Raw genomic sequence first — 20,680 nt, 5'->3', positions numbered from 1 at the left:
CACTGTGAGGTAACAGTGCTAACACTAATCCACCATGCTGCCCCAACACCAAAACTATAAAATTAAAATTATTTACTGAACGAATGTGTCAAAGGAAGTTGGAAACTGTCAACTCATACTTCTGAAAGATCACACCTGTGTTAAAGGAAGTGTCACATATAAAAAGAACTGCACCAGACATAAAAATCAGTATGGAGCTGGAAATAACACCATGGAATATCCCTGCATCATCTGCCATAAACCAGTACACCATCATTACCTGGCCATCACCTGTGACAGCTGTGACCAGTGGAATCATCTCAAGTGTGACATCGGTATTTCCAGATATATATATAAACCACAGAGCCAGTGTATACAATATGTACCTCCTCATCCACATCCACAAGCCACTGTTGTCATCTTCACCTGCAGATTCTTACAAGAGGGGCATCTTGACAGAGTGCAACACAAGGCCTACAGATGTCTTCACAAAAGATCCTTTTACTGATAACCTGCTGTCAGACCAGAACATCAGTAAAATGTGTAATAAAGGGCTGTGTTTTGATAAAGTGCTATATTTTGGTTTTGGTTATCTGTTACACATTAAATAATTGTTATTCATATGTCTATGAATGGTGCTTGTCTATGAATGGTTTCTTTTTTGTGTCTCTGAATGGTCTTTTGTTTACTGTAAACCCAAACAAGTTAGCAGAACTCAAAAATGCTGAGGTAATCAGTTGACACAATATTTTTGAGTTCATAAACTTACACTCAATTGTTCCCAGAACTTAAAAGTTTTGATTATATGCTAATTGTACCTCATGATTACAATTAAAGTGTTCATTAAGTCCCTTCAACTGCTCCCTTGCTGTACACTCAGGGTCACTACAGTGTTGAGCTGACACAAGTTTTACCCCCGATGCCTTTCCTGACACCCTCCACACTGCATAGAGATGTGGCAGGGGTGGGGCTTGAACTAGGAACCTAGTTCCTTGAACTAGGAACTAGGTTGAAATGACAATTAAAGAGCGGCAAAAGGCAATTAAAACAGAAAAATAAAATGTTGAAATAAAACTAATAAAAGTCCATTCAAAACAGTGAAAAGAAAAAATATTTAAAAAGTAATTTATGAGAAAGCTGCAGTAAACAATACTGTTTTCAGTCCTGATTTAAATGAACGGATAGTTCGAGCAGACCTCAGGTATTCAGGAAGTTTGTTCCATGGGTGAGGAACATAACTAAATGCTGCTTCACTTTGTTTGAGGGAAAACAATAAGACTGCAAATAATTCAGATGAATTACTGACATAAAACATCTCTCCGGGTGCTCCCATGTTTTGCACTCAGGGTCTCCGCAGGTGGATCTGTATGTTGATTTTGGAACAGCAGGGGAACCTTCCGCACTGCCATAACTATCAAATAATAGGGTACATTTGAAATTTATTAGAAGCCCTCAATGTGTTTATTATTATTATTATTATTATTATTATTATTATATTTTTTTAATACCGCCTCACCTCCCCTCAAAAAAACTCAATTTCCCATTATCCAACGCTAGCGTTACGTCGTTTGTGCGTCAGCTCCCCCGGTCTCCCACCCCCTTCCCCTGCCTCCCCGTTACTGTTCTACGGAGGAAGAAAGGGGGCGACAGGTAACCTGTACGGAGTGCTGTAAGTGTACTTTTAATTTTATCAAATATTAGCATACATATATAGCATAAGCCTGTAATAATGTCTGCCCTTTCCACGGGTTTAGTCCACACAAATATGAGCGGCAGCGGGCGGCCCAGGACCAGCTCATTCGCCGAGCCTCCCGGAGTTCCCGGAGCTGCAGCCGGTGCCGGATCAGCAGTATGCGGTGGAGGCTCAACAGGAAAAATCGGGGCTTCACAAGCCAGTGGAAGCGGCTCGACGAGCTATGGCAATTTGAAACTGCCGAGTAAGTATAATTACATATTTTTGTTATAAGTCGGAGTGACACGTTACATCAAAAGAGGGGGCTGTTCTGTGAAATTGTTGGCATTTATTTAATGTCGATAATTGTTACCGAGCTAACCTTAGCCAGCACACTGTTAGCTGGTTAGCTACGTTAAGATAGCTCTCTAGCTAAAATTGGCTGTTTTTCATTAAAGAACCATTGCGATGGGGGAGCTTTTATAACAAATTGTAGGTAGCCGACATTAATGTTAATTAGATGCTGGTGTTAAGTGTGAAATTAACGTAATATTTCGAGGAAAAAAAACACCGTTATGTCATGTTTAGAGCAGCATTACTTAGCCATTATTACTGCATCGTAAACCACGTATAGACGCTCGACGACGTTTAACATATTCATTCTTAATAGCAGTTGCGTAAGATGTCATTTTTGGCTGATCATGCACCAATAATTATTACTATGTTGCATGTTACATGATGTGCAGTGACATGACATGGAAGCTATCAAAAGAAAATAATAGTTTTCTAATTAATGAGCAACTGTTGGTACTTTACCTTAGGTTTAACTGTATGTGTCTGTTGCCAACCTTATTTGTCCATTCTTATCTGAAAAGTTATACGCTGGTTTGCTGTAGCCAAAGCATGCAATTTGGGAAAGCTGCATGTTGTCTATGCAACGGTCAACCAGTAGCTCTCAGGTGGAGGACAAAGTATATGTTGCATTTGGGCTTGCAGAATTGATGTCATGCCATGTTGCATTACTGGGTGATTTACATGTTCATGTTGTAGTTTGTTGTTTATTTGTGAGGTGATAGCTTGTCTGTTCCAGCCTTTCTGTAGTGGTTGGGTGCATTTTCACATTTAACTACTAGGCGTCTTTTTCATTTATAACACATACTTAGAAGCTGTAAGACTTCAACTGCTTTTACGTGCTGACAATAGAAAAAACATCATACCAGTCCTTATTGAGCTTATCGCATTTTATTCACACTTTTTAACGATGAGAAATGACAGAGTGAGAGATGAATTATTTAGGTGCTTCACCCAGTTGTAATTAGGCAAATGTAAAATGTTTTTTATTTTTATTTTACAGTGAGGAATTAAAATGCAGTATCACAAAAAATTTACTTTTTAAGCAACCATGCATCAGGGTCTTTCGTCCACTCATGCCCTGCAGAGGACCCTGCTGGGAGCCCCCCGCTGATTTTCAGAGTCTTTTTTTTCTTTGCTCATTCTCATCCCTGCAAAGAGCTGCGTGTACCTACTCATGGTTTTTCAGTCAGGTAGTTAGCTTATGCGCTGCAAGTGCATCCGTGTAGCAGGGTCCGGGGGCATGTTTCCCATAAAATTTTGTAAAAATGGACGTGAAATGGTGCAGTCTGACATGTTATTTATATCATTTTTTGTGACTGTGCATGATCAATTTTTGTGTCAATATTTTTCAAATAATGCACTTGTTTGTTCAGCAGCCAGTATACAAATAATGAATATTTATGGGTGCACTGGAAAGAATATTTCATTTGGTGAAAGATGGAATGTTCCATTCAATGACACAAATTTCCGTTGAATGAATGAAAAAACATTATTTGTTTTATATAATGCCTATTAATTTATAAACAAGAGAAAAGGGACTTACATTTTGGTGTGCGTCACTGGTTGTTTGCCATCAAGAGGTTCCAAACAGTCCAGCACAAATTTTAAATAGCAGTCCATTCCAGTCCAAAATTTTTCTCAGTCAGCTTGCAAAAACAGTCGAATAGTTCAAAAACAAACCTAATGATGTAGTCCAGAGGTGATGCTGTACACTGACCTTTTCATGTACTCGACTGCCGTCTGCTTTCTCAGTTCATCAAAAATTCTGACAGAAATTTGTCGAGCTCTTCATCTCACAGCGGTTGTACTTTAGCTAGATAGGTCCCAGCGAATATTGCAAATGCCTCCAGATGTCTTATGGTGTACTGGATTTGTTTATTCTTTTGTGTTGGAAGAATAAGCTGGGTCAATAAGCTGCTAAGCTCCGTCACCACTAGTGTGCATTGCATGTGGTGGTTGCAGCGTGCAGTGGTACAAATCATATGGAATCAAAGTTGCATGCTAAATGGATCACAATGGCAAATGGGACGAATGACCAATATCACGTGACATACAAACCAACAATCAAATGACAAGGATCTATTCAGGTGTTATATAATATACAAACAATGAATGTTTATGGGTGCAATGGTTAGAATATTTCATGAGATGAAAGATGAAATGCTCCATTCAGTGAGGCACGCAAATGTAAAAAACATTCATTATTTGTTTCATATAATGCCTAAAATAGATCCTTGTCATTTGATATTTTAATTTATAACCAAGAGAAAAGGGGACTTAGGTTTTGCTTTGTGTTCCTTACTGATTGCACTTTTGTGCTTAACATATCCCTTTCCTGCCTGCTTCAATTTACACGCCATTGCGTTGTATGCCTTGTGACTACAATGAAACTTATCAGCTTTGGTAATATCACCATCTTTCAAAGTCTTAAAATGGTGATATAGTCTGTACCTGTGCCTTGATTTATGGGTCATTCCATGTAAAATCAACCAATATCCAAAAAAGTTCCAGCAACACCACCTTTGATTTGCATCATAGTCAGTCTCTGTGTACCATTTGGTCCCAAACACGTTATCTGTAATATGTGTATGCATTTTGCTTTTACGTCCCATTATATGGGGGTAAGTTTAGGCCTATGTCTGATGGCCATCATTCAGGTAGGTACTTCACAGAGTCACAAGTACTGAAATATAACAGCATCATCTCATTTTTCTCTGCTGGTTACAAAACAATCAGATTTTTAGCCCTAACCTGAGTGTGAAAAATTTAATGGAGGGCTGATTTCTTAAAAAACTCAATCTTAATTTCACCCATGTCTTTAAAGTTCTCTGTATGTGTTGTCGGTGCCACACCGACAATGCTGCTTTTTAAGCTGAATGCTTTCATGAAGAAGGTGAGTTACCCATTTGCAGAGGGTTTTCTGTTTTATCGGGGATGGATGTTGCGTGGGGTTGATAGTGATTCCTGCTGAGTGGGGATATTTTAAATGGCGTTATTTGGCATTATCGGGAAGGAGCTTGGTCACTCGGGAGGAGCTCGGAGTCGAGCCGCTGCTCCTCCACGTCGAAAGGGCATAATTTTTTGCACCTGTGTATAAGTTTTCCCCTCTTCAATCAACTTTTTAATCAAAGTACGCTGTTCTTCTGAACAATGTCTTGAACGTCCCATTTTCCTCAGGCTTTCAAAGAGAAAAGCATGTTCAACAGGTGCTGGCTTCATCCTTAAATAGGGGACACCTGATTCACACCTGTTTGTTCCACAAAATGGATGAACTCACTGACTGAATGCCACACTACTATTATTGTGAACACCCCTTTTCTACTTTTTTTACTAATAGCCCGATTTCATAGCCTTAAGAGTGTGCATATCATGAATGCTTGGTATTGTGGGATTTGTGAGAATCTACTGAATCTACTGGTACCTTGTTTCCCATGTAACAATAAGAAATATACTCAAAACCTGGATTAATCTTTTTAGTCACATAGCACTACTATTATTGTGAACACTACTGTATATGGAAAAACTAACACCCCCCAGTAAATCATTGATTTTATTATATCATGTTTTTGATGGAATTCATTGTCAGTTGACATTATTCAAGTTATTTCACACAACTCAAACTGTCTTTGTGATGAATTTACTTCAAACTCTCCATGCAAATGTGACATGTTAGCTTGCTAAATCTGCATGTTATGGTTTCTTCTGTTACATTGGTGTGTGTGTGTGAAATATCTATGTGGAGGAAAATATAAACATGTAACGTGCTAGTAGAAGTTAGATATTGATGTGAAAAATGTTTGTGTGTCGTTTTGCATAACACTTAAGTTGCGAGTATCCCAGAGATACTGATGTCAGTACTGGATGTATAAATCCATTTTATTGCGTTTCCCATTTATATAATTGAAAAAGAATCTAATTTAAACCCAAATCCCAGAGGTGTGTAGTCTTACACACCTCTCTGCAGCTTCTCTCCCCCTGCCATCCCCCCAATACCCCATCCCCGTAGAGACGGTGCCTGCTCCCAGACCACCAATAACCAGCAAAAATCTATTTAAGCATAAAAATTCAAAAAGAAAAAAATAATATAGCACCTTCAACTGCACCACAGACTAAAACAGTTACATGTGGTCTATTAAACATTAGATCTCTCTCTTCTAAGTCCCTCTTAGTAAATTATATAATAATTGATCAACATATTGATTTATTCTGCCTTACAGAAACCTGGTTACAGCAGGATGAATATGTTAGTTTAAATGAGTCAACACCCCAGAGTCACACTAACTGCCAGAACGCTCGTAGCACAGGCCGAGGGGGAGGCTTAGCAGCAATCTTCCATTCCAGCTTATTAATTAATCAAAAACCCAGACAGAGCTTTAATTAATTTGAAAGCTTGACTCTTAGTCTTGTCCATCCAAATTGGAAGTCCCAAAAAACAGTTTTATTTGTTGTTATCTATCGTCCACCTGGTCATTGCTGTGAGTTTCTCTGTGAATTTTTGGACCTTTTGTCTGACTTAGTGCTTAGCTCAGATAAGATAATTATAGTGGGCGATTTTAACATCCACACAGATGCTGAGAATGACAGCCTCAACACTGCATTTAATCTATTGTTAGACTCAATTGGCTTTGCTCAAAATGTAAATGAGTCCACCCACCACTTTAATCATACCTTAGATCTTGTTCTGACTTATGGTATGGAAATTGAAGACTTAACAGTATTCCCTGAAAACCCCCTTCTGTCTGATCATTTCTTAATAACATTTATATTTACTCTGATGGACTACCCAGCAGTGGGGAATAAGTTTCATTACAGTAGAAGTCTTTCAGAAAGCGCTGTAACTAGGTTTAAGGATATGATTCCTTCTTTATGTTCTCCAATGCCATATACCAACACAGGGCAGAGTAGCTACCTACCTTCTTGCTTGCCTCTACTGGTGGTTGGCTCTCACTGCGGTATTGTATCACTTCCTGTTCCGGAGCACAGCGGTGTTTTTCTGTATCTGTTAGCTGTTTAATCTGCGCAGTTAGATTGATCTAGTTATCTAGATTACGATTTGTTTCCCAGTGTAATCTTTACGTGCCTTAACTAAAGCACTCCCTCTGCTGAATCACCTCTAAATTATTTACACATTATTCACTTTGCGTGTTTTTAGGAATCCGCTAGCTTAGCGTAGCTACTAGCTCTTAGCCGATTTAGCATGGCGGCTTCTCCTGTCTCTCCCGCACTTTTCTGCTCTGGGTGTGAAATGTTTAGTTATTCCTCGGCCTCCTTTAGCAGTAACGGTACTTGTAATAAGTGTAGCTTATTCGTAGCTTTGGAGGCCAGGCTGGGCGAATTGGAGACTCGGCTCCACACCGTGGAAAATTCTACAGCTAGCCAGGCCCCTGTAGTCGGTGCGGACCAAAGTAGCTTAGCCGCCGTTAGTTACCCCCTGGCAGATCCCGAGCAGCCGGGAAAGCAGGCTGATTGGGTGACTGTGAGGAGGAAGCGTAGCCCTAAACAGAAGCCCCGTGTACACCGCCAACCCGTTCACATCTCTAACCGTTTTTCCCCACTCAACGACACACCCGCCGAGGATCAAACTCTGGTTATTGGCGACTCTTTTGCGAAATGTGAAGTTAGCGACACCAGCAACCATAGTCAATTGTCTTCCGGGGGCCAGAGCAGGCGACATTGAAGGAAATTTGAAAAGGCTAAGCGTAAATTTGGTATGATTGTAATTCACGTTGGCAGTAATGACACCCGGTTACGCCAATCGGAGGTCACTAAAATTAACATTAAATCGGTGTGTAACTTTGCAAAAACAATGTCGGACTCTGTAGTTTTCTCTGGGCCCCTCCCCAATCAGACCGGGAGTGACATGTTTAGCCGCATGTTCTCCTTGAATTGCTGGCTGTCTGAGTGGTGTCTAAAAAATGAGGTGGGCTTCATAGATAATTGGCAAAGCTTCTGGGGAAAACCTGGTCTTGTTAGGAGACGGCATCCATCCCACTTTGGATGGAGCAGCTCTCATTTCTAGAAATCTGGCGAATTTTCTTAAATCCTCCAAACCGTGACTATCCAGGGTTGGGACCAGGAAGCAGAGTTGTAGTCTTACACACCTCTCTGCAGCTTCTTTCCCCCTACCATCCCCTCATTACCCCATCCCCGTAGAGACGGTGCCTGCTCCCAGACTACCAATAACCAGCAAAAATCTATTTAAGCATAAAAATTCAAAAAGAAAAAATAATATAGCACCTTCAACTGCACCACAGACTAAAACAGTTAAATGTGGTCTATTAAACATTAGGTCTCTCTCTTCTAAGTCCCCGTTGGTAAATGATATAATAATTGATCAACATATTGATTTATTCTGCCTTACAGAAACCTGGTTACAGCAGGATGAATATGTTAGTTTAAATGAGTCAACACCCCAGAGTCACACTAACTGTCAGAATGCTCGTAGCACAGGCCGGGGCGGAGGATTAGCAGCAATCTTCCATTCCAGCTTATTAATTAATCAAAAACCCAGACAGACCTTTAATTCATTTGAAAGCTTGACTCTTAGTCTTGTCCATCCAAATTGGAAGTCCCAAAAACCAGTTTTATTTGTTATTATCTATCGTCCACCTGGTCATTACTGTGAGTTTCTCTGTGAATTTTCAGACCTTTTGTCTGACTTAGTGCTTAGCTCAGATAAGATAATTATAGTGGGCGATTTTAACATCCACACAGATGCTGAGAATGACAGCCTTAACACTGCATTTAATCTATTATTAGACTCTATTGGCTTTGCTCAAAAAGTAAATGAGTCCACCCACCACTTTAATCATATCTTAGATCTTGTTCTGACTTATGGTATGGAAATAGAAGACTTAACAGTATTCCCTGAAAACTCCCTTCTGTCTGATCATTTCTTAATAACGTTTACATTTACTCTGATGGACTACCCAGCAGTGGGGAATAAGTTTCATTACACTAGAAGTCTTTCAGAAAGCACTGTAACTAGGTTTAAGGATATGATTCCTTCTTTATGTTCTCTAATGCCATATACCAACACAGTGCAGAGTAGCTACCTAAACTCTGTAAGTGAGATAGAGTATCTCGTCAATAGTTTTACATCCTCATTGAAGACAACTTTGGATGCTGTAGCTCCTCTAAAAAAGAGAGCTTTAAATCAGAAGTGCCTGACTCCGTGGTATAACTCACAAACTCGTAGCTTAAAGCAGATAACCCGTAAGTTGGAGAGGAAATGGCGTCTCACTAATTTAGAAGATCTTCACTTAGCCTGGAAAAAGAGTCTGTTGCTCTATAAAAAAGCCCTCCGTAAAGCTAGGACATCTTTCTACTCATCACTAATTGAAGAAAATAAGAACAACCCCAGGTTTATTTTCAGCACTGTAGCCAGGCTGACAAAGAGTCAGAGCTCTATTGAGCTGAGTATTCCATTAACTTTAACTAGTAATGACTTCATGACTTTCTTTGCTAACAAAATTTTAACTATTAGAGAAAAAATTACTCATAACCATCCCAAAGACGTATCGTTATCTTTGGCTGCTTTCAGTGATGCCGGTATTTGGTTAGACTCTTTCTCTCCGATTGTTCTGTCTGAGTTATTTTCATTAGTTACTTCATCCAAACCATCAACATGTTTATTAGACCCCATTCCTACCAGGCTGCTCAAGGAAGCCCTACCATTATTTAATGCTTCGATCTTAAATATGATCAGTCTATCTTTGTTAGTTGGCTATGTACCACAGGCTTTTAAGGTGGCAGTAATTAAACCATTACTTAAAAAGCCATCACTTGACCCAGCTATCTTAGCTAATTATAGGCCAATCTCCAACCTTCCTTTTCTCTCAAAAATTCTTGAAAGGGTAGTTGTAAAACAGCTAACTGATCATCTGCAGAGGAATGGTCTATTTGAAGAGTTTCAGTCAGGTTTTAGAATTCATCATAGTACAGAAACAGCATTAGTGAAGGTTACAAATGATCTTCTTATGGCCTCGGACAGTGGACTCATCTCTGTGCTTGTTCTGTTAGACCTCAGTGCTGCTTTTGATACTGTTGACCATAAAATTTTATTACAGAGATTAGAGCATGCCATAGGTATTAAAGGCACTGCGCTGCGGTGGTTTGAATCATATTTGTCTAATAGATTACAATTTGTTCATGTAAATGGGGAATCTTCTTCACAGACTAAAGTTAATTATGGAGTTCCACAAGGTTCTGTGCTAGGACCAATTTTATTCACTTTATACATGCTTCCCTTAGGCAGTATTATTAGACGGTATTGCTTAGATTTTCATTGTTACGCAGATGATACCCAGCTTTATCTATCCATGAAGCCAGAGGACACACACCAATTAGCTAAACTGCAGGATTGTCTTACAGACATAAAGACATGGATGACCTCTAATTTCCTGCTTTTAAACTCAGATAAAACTGAAGTTATTGTACTTGGCCCCACAAATCTTAGAAACATGGTGTCTAACCAGATCCTTACTCTGGATGGCATTACCCTGACCTCTAGTAATACTGTGAGAAATCTTGGAGTCATTTTTGATCAGGATATGTCATTCAAAGCGCATATTAAACAAATATGTAGGACTGCTTTTTTGCATTTATGCAATATCTCTAAAATCAGAAAGGTCTTGTCTCAGAGTGATGCTGAAAAACTAATTCATGCATTTATTTCCTCTAGGCTGGACTATTGTAATTCATTATTATCAGGTTGTCCTAAAAGTTCCCTAAAAAGCCTTCAGTTAATTCAAAATGCTGCAGCTAGAGTACTGACGGGGACTAGAAGGAGAGAGCATATCTCACCCATATTGGCCTCTCTTCATTGGCTTCCTGTTAATTCTAGAATAGAATTTAAAATTCTTCTTCTTACTTATAAGGTTTTGAATAATCAGGTCCCATCTTATCTTAGGGACCTCGTAGTACCATATCACCCCAATAGAGCGCTTCGCTCTCAGACTGCAGGCTTACTTGTAGTTCCTAGGGTTTGTAAGAGTAGAATGGGAGGCAGAGCCTTCAGCTTTCAGGCTCCTCTCCTGTGGAACCAGCTCCCAATTCAGATCAGGGAGACAGACACCCTCTCTACTTTTAAGATTAGGCTTAAAACTTTCCTTTTTGCTAAAGCTTATAGTTAGGGCTGGATCAGGTGACCCTGAACCATCCCTTAATTATGCTGCTATAGACGTAGACTGCTGGGGGGTTCCCATGATGCACTGTTTCTTTCTCTTTTTGCTCTGTATGCACCACTCTGCATTTAATCATTAGTGATCGATCTCTGCTCCCCTCCACAGCATGTCTTTTTCCTGGTTCTCTCCCTCAGCCCCAACCAGTCCCAGCAGAAGACTGCCCCTCCCTGAGCCTGGTTCTGCTGGAGGTTTCTTCCTGTTAAAAGGGAGTTTTTCCTTCCCACTGTAGCCAAGTGCTTGCTCACAGGGGGTCGTTTTGACCGTTGGGGTTTTACATAATTATTGTATGGCCTTGCCTTACAATATAAAGCGCCTTGGGGCAACTGTTTGTTGTGATTTGGCGCTATATAAAAAAAAAATTGATTGATTGATTGATAGTTTTATATCCTCATTGAGGACAACTTTGGATGCTGTAGCTCCTCTGAAAAAGAAAGCCTTAAATCAGAAGTGCCTGACTCCGTGGTATAACTCACAAACTCGCAGCTTAAAGCAGATAACCCGTAAGTTGGAGAGGAAATGGTGTCTCACTAATTTAGAAGATCTTCACTTAGCCTGGAAAAAGAGTTTGTTGCTCTATAAAAAGCCCTCCGTAAAGCTAGGACATCTTACTACTCATCACTAATTGAAGAAAATAAGAACAACCCCAGGTTTCTTTTCAGCACTGTAGCCAGGCTGACAAAGAGTCAGAGCTCTATTGAGCCGAGTATTCCTTTAACTTTAACTAGTAATGACTTCATGACTTTCTTTGCTAATAAAATTGTAACTATTAGAGAAAAAATTACTCATAACCATCCCAAAGACATATCGTTCTCTTTGGCTGCTTTCAGTGATGCCAGTATTTGGTTAGACTCTTTCTCTCCGATTGGTCTGTCTGAGTTATTTTCATTAGTTACTTCCTCCAAACCATCAAAATGTCTATTAGACCCCATTCCTACCAGGCTGCTCAAGGAAGCCCTACCATTAATTAATGCTTCGATTTTAAATATGATCAATCTATCTTTATTAGTTGGCTATGTACCACAGGCTTTTAAGGTGGCAGTAATTAAACCATTACTTAAAAAGCCATCACTTGACCCAGCTATCTTAGCTAATTATAGGCCAATCTTCAACCTTCCTTTTCTCTCAAAAATTCTTGAAAGGGTAGTTGTAAAACAGCTAACTGATCATCTGCAGAGGAATGGTCTATTTGAAGAGTTTCAGTCAGGGTTTAGAATTCATCATAGTACAGAAACAGCATTAGTGAAGGTTACAAATGATCTTCTTATGGCCTCAGACAGTGGACTCATCTCTGTGCTTGTTCTGTTAGAAACCTCAGTGCTGCTTTTGATACTGTTGACCATAAAATTTTATTACAGAGATTAGAGCATGCCATAGGTATTAAAGGCACTGCGCTGCGGTGGTATGAATCATATTTATCTAATAGATTACAATTTGTTCATGTAAATGGGGAATCTTCTTCACAGACTAAGGTTAATTATGGAGTTCCACAAGGTTCTGTGCTAGGACCAATTTTATTCACTTTATACATGCTTCCCTTAGGCAGTATTATTAGACAGCATTGCTTAAATTTTCATTGTTACGCAGATGATACCCAGCTTTATCTATCCATGAAGCCAGAGGACACACACCAATTAGCTAAACTGCAGGATTGTCTTACAGACATAAAGACATGGATGACCTCTAATTTCCTGCTTTTAAACTCAGATAAAACTGAAGTTATTGTACTTGGCCCCACAAATCTTAGAAACATGGTGTCTAACCAGATCCTTACTCTGGATGACATTACCTTGACCTCTAGTAATACTGTGAGAAATCTTGGAGTCATTTTTGATCAGGATATGTCATTCAATGCGCATATTAAACAAATATGTAGGACTGCTTTTTTTGCATTTGCTCAATATCTCTAAAACTAGAAAGGTCTTGTCTCAGAGAGACACCCTCTCTACTTTTAAGATTAGGCTTAAAACTTTCCTTTTTGCTAAAGCTTATAGTTAGGGCTGGATCAGGTGACCCTGAACCATCCCTTAGTTATGCTGCTTAGACTGCTGGGGGGTTCCCATGATGCACTGAGTGTTTCTTTCTCTTTTTGCTCTGTATGCACCACTCTGCATTTAATCATTAGTGATTGATCTCTGCTCCCCTCCACAGCATGTCTTTTTCCTGGTTCTCTCCCTCAGTCCCAACCAGTCCCAGCAGAAGACTGCCCCTCCCTGAGCCTGGTTCTACTGGAGGTTTCTTCCTGTTAAAAGGGAGTTTTTCCTTCCCCCTGTCGCCAAGTGCTTGCTCACAGGGGGTCGTTTTGACCGTTGGGGTTTTTCCGCAATTATTGTATGGCTTTGCCTTACAATGTAAAGCGCCTTGGGGCAACTGTTTGTTATAACTAAAAATTATATTGGTGACTTAATGAACAGTTGATGCAGCTTTACTGGTATCACATTTTATTTTAGTTTATTTTAAGACACTGTCAGTTGTTATCAAAGCAGAAATTGCTGAAGGTAAATGTTTATATAAATGTAGCGAGAGCAGTAACAGTCCAATGTGAATATGTGGTTTTATCAAATAGTAATAACACCGTATTTTAATCCATGTGACAAACTGTGTTATAGTTTTGTCATGTTGCCAATATGGGAAAATAGTCTTTTCACACACCTTGTAAAGACACTTCTCTGGGGTTTAAAAAATTTTGGTGCCCCAACAATGGTTCTTTTTTGTTTTTTTGTTTTTTATTACAGACTGCAGCGGGTCTGTAATCAACTTTCCTGCAGCGCAGCTTTGCTTTGAACCTTGAACCAATCGAAGCAGTGATTCACAGATCGAAGCAGTGCTTTGAGCTATTGCTTCGTTGATTCTTTTTTTTTTCTTTCGCTTTATCTTAATTTTCCCCTGCTAAAACCCTAAAGAGCATATGTCTGTGAGTATTATTTACCTTTTTTATGTTAAACCGACCTGTTATGATCAGCTGATAGATGTATTTTATAACTTAAAAACGGGACTGATGCTAACGCGTTAGCATGTCTATGGCATTTTTGATGTTACAGTTAGCATTAAGCAGTTGCAGCTGTCAGCACATGTGGGTGCATTTGTTTTTGTATAATAAGCGTTTGTTGTCGTAAAAGAGTCAAATGTATTACAAATTGTAATATTTTTAAAGTTATTTTTGTTTATATATTAATAATATCAACCACAACAATAATAGTAATAATAACTAATCTAATGATTAGTTATTATATACAGTTTTAGAGAAAGAGATGAAAAGAACCTGAATAAAAACACAACAGAAAATATAAAACCAACTAATAATGAACATACATAAATAAATAAATAAATACATACATACAGAAATAAATAAGAGTTTCCTGTGAACACCTAGTGACTCTTACACCTCCATGTCATCCCTGTCTTATTTAAGTTTAATGATAGTTTGTTTCAGTCAAACCATATTTTCAATTTTTTAATTTATTCAGTGATTTCCTCCAGAACCATCTGCCATGCTATAAAACTGCTGCATCCTTATAAGGGCAGAATACTACTGGAATGAATTTGAATAAGGAAAGTTGTTTTTTTGTTTTTGTTTTTTTCACCAAAATGGATGCTGCACTCACTGCAGTTTATTGTCTGGAATAGTCCCAGATTGCATTTCAGAGCTGCTAGAATTCAAATATTTTCGTGTAGGTGGTGTTGGGGGGTAATTTTGGGTTTCAGCTTTTTTTGTTTTTCACCACTTTCATCCCTGAATATGTCAATCGTGAGTCACTTTTGTACGGATTAAAGTTACTAACTGGGACTCCTGTCTTGTTGCAAGAAAGAAACGAGAATCGTCCTCCGTTCTGTTCACACAGCTCCAAACGCTGCGCGGCTCTCTGCTGAGTCAAGTTAGAACGATAGAGTCCAGTCAGAATTAATAACTTCAAAGTGAAACACCATTTTGTTTATTTTTATTTATATCCAGAGATCAAGGATACAGTGACCAGTTTCATATTTTTTACTTTAAGACTCAATGAAATACATAGAAAACCTGTAAAGCCTACTTTTAGTACAAGATTCACAAGAGGTATCGATAAGGAATCGGATCGATAAGCAGAATCAATAATGGCATCGATATCGATAAAATCTTATCAATACCCATCCCTAGTGATGACCTGATCAGATCCGCTGATCAGGAAGCAGCCAGCGCTTTCAACATTTAAAGAGACAGCACTTCATTCATTCGCGGCTGCCTTTCCCACAGCCACTTCACTCATCAGCATTCTGTACACAATGAAAATGGTCCACCAAGATATAAATGAAAATAACAAAATAAAATAATGTTAAATTACTGTTTCTGATCAGCACCACACTGTGCAATACCGACCAGAACCACTGGGTGTAAATGGGGCTGTCGGCATACGCTGGAAAATCGTCAAGGTGTGACAGCTGCATTAATTTATTAGATGTGTGCCAGAGTTTTTAATACGGCCAGCATACGCAGACTAAATCATCAAGGTGTGACAGGGCCATGTAAAAGAAAAGAAAATCTACCACGGAAGATTGTGTTCCTTGACGTGGATCAACTTCACTACGAGGGTTGGATTGAAAAGATCAATATCACTGAAATGATAATGTTGGAAACGTGTCACTGTTAAAAACAGTTCAGTGGTGAACTAGAGAATATGAAGAATAGGAAAAGCTTTCAGACTCCACCAACTCAGCTAAGGTCCCTTCAAAACACTATCGCCAAACTCTGTCTGATGTACGTAATATTTTGTGGTTTATTTATGTGTATGTTTGTTTTATTGTTTTATTTTCATACTTAAGTTTTAAGGAAATAAGAGCTGTTTTCCTTAAGTATTGTGTCTGTTAATGTTATTAGTAAGCAACAGTTAATGGCTACTAGTACTCAGACTTTTACAGACACAATTTTGAAGAATATTGTCTAATTATTGTTATTGTCAAAGTCACAAAAATATCCAGATATTGCTTTTTGTCAATATTGCACACCTCTAGTGCATATGCTTGCATATTGTAGCATGAAAGGGATGTTGGTGTATTACTCCCTCTGGATACATTGCCAGTCCATTACAGGTTACTTCTTGGGTTGAAGCTGGTACTCATTACAGCTGGGTGTACTGAGGCAGAGCACACAAATAAGTAGCTTCAGCAGGAATTGAACCATGCACTGTTGGGCAGGTGGCCAGCTTTTACCATTGCGGTTTCTACTCTTTATGTATAATAATGTTTCTTTAATTTCTTAATGCTTAAAGTAGACCTGCATTGAAATAAATGTGGTCAGATTTCAGAAATAAATACCTGATATGTATTTATAAGACCCTTGTGAATGCAGTAAAGTAAATCTGTAAGCCCAAATTTGTAATTCAGCGGAGAAATCTTCATTTAAAAATGACAAATTTGCAGCTAAAATTTAGCCCTCTGTGAAAACAGTTTGTACAGCCGTATCATTTCCATGATGTCAGGGACAAGACGACGTGCTCCCGCCTTCAGTCCGATCTGCATTGAAATTGATTTTATCTGTTAGTAATGTTACTTATACACGTCCTGGTTTCAACATCCAAAAGTAAGCTGCAATGAATGTGAGATACAGATCTGTGTGCTCAGATCATCAACGACATCGACAGCGGGCGCCGTTCTTCCTCTCCCGCTCTCTGCCTCCGCTGCGCTTATTAAGTCTGCGGGCTCGTTAACGAGCTCGTTAACCGCCGATGCGGGCCACTCACACCACCCGTGTCTGCTTTGCAGCCGGTGTTGGGCCAGATTCAGCGCACAACTGTTGTGAAAGTGTAGGAACACGGACCCACAACAGGGGGCGCAAATGAACGGACAATGGAGTAAGTCAAATAACAAAGCTTTACTGTTGTGAAACTCGCACAACAAACACAACAGATTACAATTTCAGGAACAAGCCGAATTCCAATGGTGTCGTGTGGGCAGGCTCGAAGGTAGGAGACGTCTGTCCAAGTCGAACCGGAACCACTCGATTTCCACCGCCACTGAACCCCGGGAATACTGGAGCCGCCAAGTCCCGAACTCCCAGGTGACCACTGCCTCCGCTTGTCGGATCTGGTACTGCTGGCGAGGAACAAAAACAGTCAGAGGTGGGTGCGCTGCACCCAGCAACATGGACGGTGGTAACACCACCTCCCCCTCTCGTCAAGTAAACACTGAAGTGCAGGAGTGTGAGTACTTATCCAACACTGTCTCCTGCTGCTCTTCTCTCTCTCTGTATAAAGGCAAAAAGTATTCAAGGTTGATATAGTCGGCTGGATACGTTACCTCCTCGGTAGAGACGATATCTCGGCAATGAGGTGGAGATGCCGTCCTGCTGATATACCCCTCTGATGATTGCTGTCAGCTGTCTCAGGTGATGGGTGACAGCTGTCACCCTGGCTGCTCCTGTGAGGCGGCAGCGCCCTCTGGTGCCTGGAGCCCGCACTCCAGGCAGGGCGCCCTCTGGTGGTGGTGGGCCAGCAGTACCTCCTCTTCAGCAGCCCACACAACAACAACACCGGCATCACCTCTCTGTCTACTGAATGGAGCTGCAGCCAACTTGGCAAAAGTCCAGAGACTACGCTCGCTGTGTTAATGCGAAGCGGCCGGTACACCTGTTGCTGCAAGGACAGACTTCTTGCGGCAAAATCCACAGCACCGCACGTCTCGGCAATCTGAGCCCCAGAGCTCCATTGACGCTGAGAGAGGTTTATATATTTTTAATGACTGGGGTTCTTTGTGGGTCTCTCCTCCATATCCCGCAATGGTACCGGAGGCGAAAGACAGTAGATTTTCATTGCGACACCACTCAATCAAACGGGCGTATGAAAAAGTCCCCCAAAATAATTTTCAAGCACATATAAAAGAAATGTGTACTCACCAAACGTGCCGCAAGACAATATGAAGTTTTAAAAAAGTAAATCCTTCCGTATAAGACAAGAAAAAGGTGCAGATGCAAACTGACGTAAATCCACAAATTACAATTGGCGCAGTGCATGCTGGGAGAGGGTCTTGTCCATGATGAGAGGGACAATTTGCGGAGTGCTAAATGTTAGCTGTAAATTTGTCATTTTCAAATGAAGATTTCTCCGTTGAATGACAGATCTGGGCTTGCAGATTTACTTTACTACATTCAGAAGGATCTCGTGTAAATGTAAGTCATTTTTTGTTCAAAAAATCTGACTGCATTTTTTTCAATGCAGGTCTCCTTTAAAACAGTATTCTTGTTAAACCACTTTATTTAAAGATGAAAGTCTACACTACAAGCACATCTTATTTACTTCATTTCAGTTCCATTGTCATGCTGTACATATGCACACTTAGCAAAGAAATTATGTCAATGTCCCAAAAATTATAGAGCTGGCTAAATTAGGTGATCTAATTCCATTCATCATGTTGTTGATGCCAGTGCAAAATTCAAAGATTGTTTTCACAGATATGCAGCTGAAGTGGTTTTATAGTTTCAAGTGTTTCTGTCCTCATTTACAGGAGACAGTGGCAAAGTGACGACAGTAGTAGCCACACCCGGTCAGGGCCCCGATCGCCCACAGGAAGTGTCCTACACAGACATTAAGGTTATAGGAAATGGCTCTTTTGGAGTGGTCTACCAAGCTCGCCTTATCGACAGTCAAGAGATGGTGGCAATTAAGAAAGTTCTGCAGGATAAACGATTTAAGGTATGTCAGTCACACTTACTCCTGTAGTAAATCATCCTGCCATAAAATGCTTCTGTTTTGACGGGATCTAACGTACAGAAATGCTGTTTTTGTTCATTATTTTTTTTTCATAAATACTACTCTTTCATGCTGTGTATTTCACACTTGATATTGTACTCTAATTCATTATAAAATGCCATGAATCAATTAGTTGTCCTTTCCACAGTTCACACATTGCCTTTATATGTCCTTCTGATATGCTGTGTTATCATAGAATAGGGAACTGCAAATCATGAGGAAACTGGACCACTGCAATATTGTAAGACTACGTTACTTCTTTTACTCAAGTGGAGAGAAGGTTTGTATCCACAGATGTGTTTACAGTAGCAACAGTTTTTGAAATGAGCTATGAGCTTCATTTATTAGTGCATGCAATTAATTTTGAAGTGTCAAGTCTAGTGACCCCCCAAAAAGCTATAATTGTAATAAACTTTTAAACTTCTAAGTAATTTGTCAGTTACACTGATTCCAGTTTCTCAGAATTAAGTTCTGATTTGTGTCACTATAAATGTAATAACTTGAGCCTCTTTCCCACTTATGCTGAAAGATGTGTTTTCTCTTGAAATGTTTCTGTTTTGGTGTTATATGGGAATAGAAGAAGGTGTCACTGGCCTGGACAAATTGCTCTCTTCTTTGTTTGCTATGTAGAAAGTGACATAACTGCAACAAGGTGACATAACCATTTAGAGTAAAATATTTGGATAATGTGTTTTTAAGCTTGAAATTTTTATGAAATATCTAAATTAATTTTCGAAACACCATTCTCTTTTTACTCATTCAAAGTGTACATTTCTGATGTAGTGGTTGCTGCAATTTGGACTGCACGTTCCCTCTCTAATTGCACATCTTTTCTTCTTGTATCCAGAAAGATGAGGTCTATTTAAACTTGGTACTGGACTACGTACCAGAGACAGTGTACAGGGTGGCTCGGCACTTCAACAAGGCCAAGACCACCATTCCCATCATCTATGTTAAGGTGGGTAAATTTACATAAAGTATGTGCAACAGGGCTGTCATCAACTCTGGGTTACCACAGTGGATCTGGTATCTATGTCTCTTTGTATAAATTTTCAGCTAGGGGCCATTTGGCTCCTAACTTGAAAAATATAAGGGCCAGTGAAATTTCAAGGAACCATATGTTTTCATTAGTCATTCCAAAACATGTTTTTTACATTTAAAAGTAAATTATTACTACAAACAACATCCTAATACAAAACATAAATTTTATTGGAAAACACTTTCCATTGTACAGCTGACAAATGTACTTATTTGAATGCTGAAATTACTTTTTCTCTAGACGTATGTATGCATGCACAAGGCTGCAGTAATAATGTCAGCAAATTGAATACTGGATGGGTAACTTTATTAATCCCTGGAAGGAAATTAAGTTGTCTTACCAGCCCAGTACATTAAATACACCTATGGATGTAAAATAATTTAATCTTTTCTGGTGTACACAGGGTTCTTCCTGAGGTGAAATCTCAACTGGGGTGGCGAATGTGATTTTATTATTATTATTATTATTATTATTATTATTATTATTATCATTATATGAAATCTAGTGAATAAACATGTTAGTGAGCTTGAGGGGAAAAAATGTTCTATGCAGTTGAAGCAAACTTATGGATTATAACAAGATAAAGTACCAAATCACCTTTACGGTAGAATTAGTGAACATGACGTGCATCGGGTATCTTATATATTTTTTTTCCTTTCACAAACTTGTCCATGTTGTGCTCAAGCATGATCATCATCAATGTTGCCAGATACATCTGATGGTTTCCAGCCCAAAG

At 39.4% G+C, this 20,680-nt stretch overlaps 1 protein-coding gene across 1 annotated transcript in view; it reads left to right on the top strand.

The window, feature by feature from the left end:
• The first annotated feature begins 1,569 nt into the window (after window positions 1-1,569).
• The window catches only part of gsk3ab (glycogen synthase kinase 3 alpha b), a 55,619-nt gene continuing 36,508 nt past the window's right edge, over window positions 1,570-20,680 (top strand). The window contains exons 1-5 of the mRNA XM_034174419.1: window positions 1,570-1,648; window positions 1,734-1,916; window positions 18,661-18,848; window positions 19,102-19,185; window positions 19,753-19,863. Coding sequence (XP_034030310.1) covers window positions 1,745-1,916; window positions 18,661-18,848; window positions 19,102-19,185; window positions 19,753-19,863 — 555 coding nt within the window. The 5' untranslated portion in view covers window positions 1,570-1,648; window positions 1,734-1,744. The remainder of the gene's footprint in view (window positions 1,649-1,733; window positions 1,917-18,660; window positions 18,849-19,101; window positions 19,186-19,752; window positions 19,864-20,680) is intronic.

Source organism: Thalassophryne amazonica, chromosome 7 (assembly GCF_902500255.1).
Source record: "Thalassophryne amazonica chromosome 7, fThaAma1.1, whole genome shotgun sequence".
Classification (NCBI taxonomy): domain Eukaryota; kingdom Metazoa; phylum Chordata; class Actinopteri; order Batrachoidiformes; family Batrachoididae; genus Thalassophryne; species Thalassophryne amazonica.
Note: the sequence above shows the minus strand (reverse complement) of the source record. Positions and strands in the feature narration are given on the sequence as shown.